This window comes from Chrysochloris asiatica, unplaced genomic scaffold, assembly GCF_000296735.1.
Source record: "Chrysochloris asiatica unplaced genomic scaffold, ChrAsi1.0 scaffold00111, whole genome shotgun sequence".
NCBI lineage: Eukaryota > Metazoa > Chordata > Mammalia > Afrosoricida > Chrysochloridae > Chrysochloris > Chrysochloris asiatica.
This window is the reverse complement of record NW_006408629.1, coordinates 6,932,263-6,937,619: the sequence shown is the minus strand read 5'-3', so window position 1 is coordinate 6,937,619 and position 5,357 is coordinate 6,932,263. Positions and strand designations below refer to the sequence as shown.

At 36.1% G+C, this 5,357-nt stretch overlaps 1 protein-coding gene across 1 annotated transcript in view; it reads right to left on the bottom strand.

The window, feature by feature from the left end:
• The window catches only part of FAM81B (family with sequence similarity 81, member B), a 99,488-nt gene that overhangs the window by 40,251 nt on the left and 53,880 nt on the right, over positions 1-5,357 (bottom strand). Inside the window, exon 6 of the mRNA XM_006867879.1 lies at positions 1,895-2,024. Within this exon, the coding sequence (XP_006867941.1) occupies positions 1,895-2,024 (130 nt within the window). The remainder of the gene's footprint in view (positions 1-1,894; positions 2,025-5,357) is intronic.

Here is a 5,357-nt window from a genome sequence, read left to right as displayed (position 1 = left end):
CAAGATAAAGGTTCAGAATCTCTTCTTAGATTCATTTTGGTCTTTTTTGCCTTTCTTGTATTTTTAATGACCTTTTGCTTTCTTCTTGTATGATGTTCTTGAGGCTATTCCACAACTTTCCTGGTCTTTGGTCATTAGTGTCTAATGCATCAAATCTGTTCATAAGATGGTCTCTACATTTAGAAGAAATATATTCAAGGTCATATTTTGGCTCTCAATAATTAAGACATGTTCTATATCATGGAAAAGCCCAAACGGGTCGAGGACTCAAATGTTTAACAGCAAACCTAAGAAAGTGCTAGAAATAAATATGAGCAATATTAAGTCTTTGTGAGGAAAGTCTTTTTTTCCTACTGTGACTCGAACATCCAGTAGCCACAAAAGAAGACTAGTTAAGTTCAGTCTCATAAAAATATAATACAAATACATAATAAAGGCCAAGGGACAAATGATAAACTGGGAAATGTATTTAAAGTTTATAATAGAAATGGTTCATCTTCCTAATATACAAAGAGCACCTTTTGTTGTTGTTGTTAGATGCCATCAAGTTAGCTCTGACTCATAGAAGCCCTGTGCACAACAGAATCAACCACTGCCTGATCCTGCACCATCCTCCCAATTGTTATGCTTGAACAAATTGCTGCTATCACTGTACCAATCCATCTAGATAGGGGTTTTCTTCTTTTTAGCTTATGCTTTATTTTTTCAATCATGGTGTCCTTCTCCAGGGAGTGGTCTCCCTGATAACTTGTCTGATGTCTCAGAGACAAAGTCTCTCTATCCTGGCTTCTATGGAGCATTCTGGCTGTATTTCTTTTAAGACAGTCCATGGTACTTTTAATATTCTTCTTCAATACCATAACTCAAATGCATCAATCCTTCTGTTCATTTATTTGTCCAACTTGTTGTTCATTTGTCCAACTTTCATATGCATTTGAGGCTATTGAAAATACCATGGCTTGGGTCAGACTCACCTGAGTCCTCAAACTGACATCTTTGCTCTTGAATACCATAAACACATCTTGTGCAGGCAATTTGCCTAATGCAATAAGTCATTTAGTTTCTTGACTGCTTGTACGAGTGTTGATTGTGGACTCAAGTAATATGAAGTCTTTGACAGCTTCAATCATTTCTCCTTTTACCATCATGTAATTTATGGTCCAGTTGTGAGGAGTGTTATTTTCTTTACATTGAGGTGCAATCCATACTGAAGACTGTAGTCTTTGTTCTTCATCAGCGCATACTTTAAGTTCTCTTTGTTTCCTGCAAGCAAGGGTTGTATCATCTGCATATCACAGGCTGTTAATGAGTCTTCCTCCAATCCTGATGCCACGTTCTTCTTCATATAATTTAGCTTCTGTAATTATTTGCTCAACATACAGATTAAATAAATAAGGTGAAAGAATATAACCCTGACACAAACTGTTTCTGATTCTAAATCATTCAGTGTTGCTTTGTCATGTTCAAACAACTGCCTCTTGGTCTATGTACAGGTTAGTTATGAGCACAAATAAATGTTCTGGAATACTTGTTCTTCGTAGTGTTATCCATAGCTTGTCATAATGCACACAATTGAAAGCCTTTGTGTAATCAATAAAGCACAGGTAAACAACATTAAGGGGAACTAAAAGAGTAAGAAATTAGTGACAATGATGAAATCAAATTGCATTCACTAAAGGGATATGGTTATTTGGGAACATAAAAGGCATTCATTAAATATTTTTATTGGATAGACCATATTCATGGAATACATGTGAGTTGCCATATTAGAACCCTTTGGGAGAAAAACAGTCAATTAAAACAGTTATCACTTGAATGGATGTCTTAATGCCATATATTGATCTTATTTCTAGCAAAGACACATAATATATGAGTTATGACTATTTTCAGTTACCTTCATGTCTAAGTTCTTAGAAACAGTTTCCAGAGCAGACATGAGCTCTTGAGTTGCTTTCTCAATTTGCCGATATTCATGCCTGATGAAGTGAATGTCTCCAGAAATCTTCACAATGTTTGAATCGCATCTAGTGGCAAGATGAAAACGGATTGTGAGGTCAATAGGTTCATAATATTTTAAAAACATAGTAGAACTTGTATATCCATTTGGTTTCAGACATTCCAAAGTTCTTTAAGTGATGAATTGATGTCAGGACATATGAAGGAATCACCTTCTTAATGTTCCTCTTTTCTTCCTGATGAAAGAAAAACCAAGTTGGGTGATGATACATTTTCCCAAACCAGAGAACCAATAATGAAAAAATTTAGAATGGAGCTTTGGGATATATTAACAGAATTTTTAGATTTTCAATCTAATATATTATCTCAGTCATAGGAATTTCAATAGAATTTGATAGGAATACATCCTGCTGCCAGTTGCTAGGCAAAATGAAAAAAATTCCTTTCCTGTATAACTTTCTGAGTTTCCCTACCTCTCTTTAGCCTCTTTCCTTGGAACCCAGAGTGTCAATATTCCTTTTGACTAGATAAGATGCCACAGCCCAACCAAAGCTGATCCTCTCTCTCAATCCTAATAAAAACTTCTGTTCCTTGTCTGGTCTCAGATGTTGTCTTATATTGTTGTTGTTAAGTGCCTTCGACTCAATTCTGACCCATAGAAACCCTGTATAGGGTTTCTGAGGAGCAGCTGGTGAGCTTGAACTTTGCAGTTCAAATGACTTTGCACTCTAACACATTAACCCACAGTGCCACACCAGGACCAAAATATTTCACATTGACATGTAAGCAAAATTTGGCCCACAAGGTTGCTTTTGGTTTTTTAAGAAAAAAGCACTGTGAGACGGGGCTGGAGTTGAAGATTAGCCATGCTCTCATCTTGTTGGAGAACAAAACACACAGAACTCTTCTCCACCATGACCACCACCCAAGGTTCTGCCTGGGAAGAGTCAGGTTATGTATTATGTTAATGATCAGTTTCACAAATCTCTCACATATGCATGAAGGATAGAATGGAGAATTCTGAAGGACTGCTCTTTTGTATCTGAGTTATCAGAGATTAATTTGAAGTTTGCTATTTTATAAAAATCACTGTTTGACTGTCATCAAATGATACTTACTAGGAACCATGTTTTCATGTTGTCATGTAAAGTACTATAAATATTATTTACTTCATGATTGACATTTTTTAGGATCCATAAATATTTTTTTTCTTAAGATTTTGGTGCCAAAGAGTTGAGTCAAAAGTAGATATACAATGGTAATTTTCTCTATGTCATCTCTTGAATCCTGGTGTGGTGCTGTGGGATAAAGCACTGGACCATAAGGTTGGTTTGGACTAGAGTTGGTGATTCAAACTCACCAGCCACTCCTTGGAAATCCTATACAGGGTTGCTATGAGTCAAAACTGATTCAAGGGCACTTAATAACAACATGTCTTGTAGGGATACCAGGTGACTATGTTGGGGGTGGGGATGCTGTTGGGAGAAAGAATAATGATCTAATCTCATCTAGAATTGAAGCTAGATGATGTACATTTGACCTGGGTAAAAGTCATTTCACACATTTGTATTAAAAAGCTTTTCATTGCTAGAATAAAACTTCTATTGTTGGTTAGTTAGAATACCTTTATGTGAATTCTATATTAAGACCCCAAGACTACAGAGAAATGGTTGCTGCTAGTATCACTCCCTGCAATTTCCTCTTCTCCTTGTTCTCCACTCTCAAAGAGAGCCAGTGTGTAAAGTATTGACTATTAAATAAGAATTTGGTCTCTGGTATTAGCCTTTTGCTTCTGCCACTTTGTAGATTTGTGATCTAAGATAAGTTTCTTAAAATCTGAGTGTCAGTTTTTCTTATCTCAGAAAAAGGGAGCAATAATGCCAAGGTCATTGTACAATTTGTATACCATGCAACAATTTCAGGGGTGCCAAACACACAGTTGACAATGGGAATAGTGACCCCCAGAATGTTGCTATGTTAAGTCTACAAAACTATAAATGGCTACCCTGCATAATGTAACTTTATAAGATAAGGATGAAAGAGGATGATGAGGACTGCAGAAGATGGTGCTCTGGCAACACACTCCATCCAATCCCTCTGCAACAGAAACAAACAAACAAAAGTGTGAAACAGGTACAGATGATAATCCTGAAACTCTGAACATCAAATAAGGGGATAAAGAATTGGTCTAAACACTTACTAGAAAGGGAGAGAGAAGAAAAACAGTGATTGAGCAGAGAGATGAAGTGGGGGGCTAACTTCAGTATGGGTTATTTTAGGACACAAAAGACAACAAACACAAATGAGGAGAAGTCAACTTCACGTAATTCCCATTGGGACAAAGACACAGTGTGGACAGATCCTGATTGAAATGACATGTTTTTCCCCAATATTCAGCCATTCATTCCACACCCACTGCTTTCTACCCCACCCAAAAGACACGTGCCATCACCTGCTCTTCTACAACTGGATCAATAGCAGACAACACCTGCTCACCCCATGTGCAGTTACTTTTCATGACCAGTAAACAGAGACCCACACCCACACTCCTATCAGTTACTTCACCCATTTGAAGACAGATGGAGAGGGCCCCCACACTACCAAACTAGTGACTAAAGTAGCACACCCACCCCACCTGCCTGTATATACCAAAATAAAGCAAAACAAAATCTGAGTGAAACAAATCAAGCATAATTACCAAATAAATACAACTCTAAAATATCTCAGAGATAATAGACAACATCAAATCAAACAAAGGAACAGGACAAGGTTTCAGGAATCTTGAAAGGAAAGATGAAAAGATATTTATCCAGGAAACTCAATGAACCCCATACAGGGTAGACCCTAAAAGAAAGTCATCAAAACAAATCATAATTACACTTTTCAAACTCAAGATTAGCAAAGAATTTTGAGAGCAGTTTGGGAAAAACAAAATGTTACTTACAAAGAGGAAGTGATAAGACCAAACTCTGATTTCTTGGCAAATACCATGCAGGTAAGAAAACAATGGAATGATATATATATATAAACACAAGAGGAAAAACAGAGCCAACCAAGAATTATATATCCTGAAAAATTATTCCTTAAATATGATAATGAAATTGGGACAGTTGAATTTGGACAAACCAGATGAACCAACAACATCAGATAATAACTTGAGAATAAAATACATGATAATATCACCTGAAAACCAATGAAAAAAAAATAATTATCAAAAATAAAATAAATTTACAAGTCTGAAAATCCCTTGATTTTCAGTAAATTTAATTAGGATAACTTGGCTCAATTATTTTATATCACTATTTCCAGGGTCAGTTGCCCCTTCTCACCTATAGGTTCTCTCTTTCATGAACACTTTCTCTTATATCCATGAATATTTTTTTCTTTCTGTGGTTGTTGTT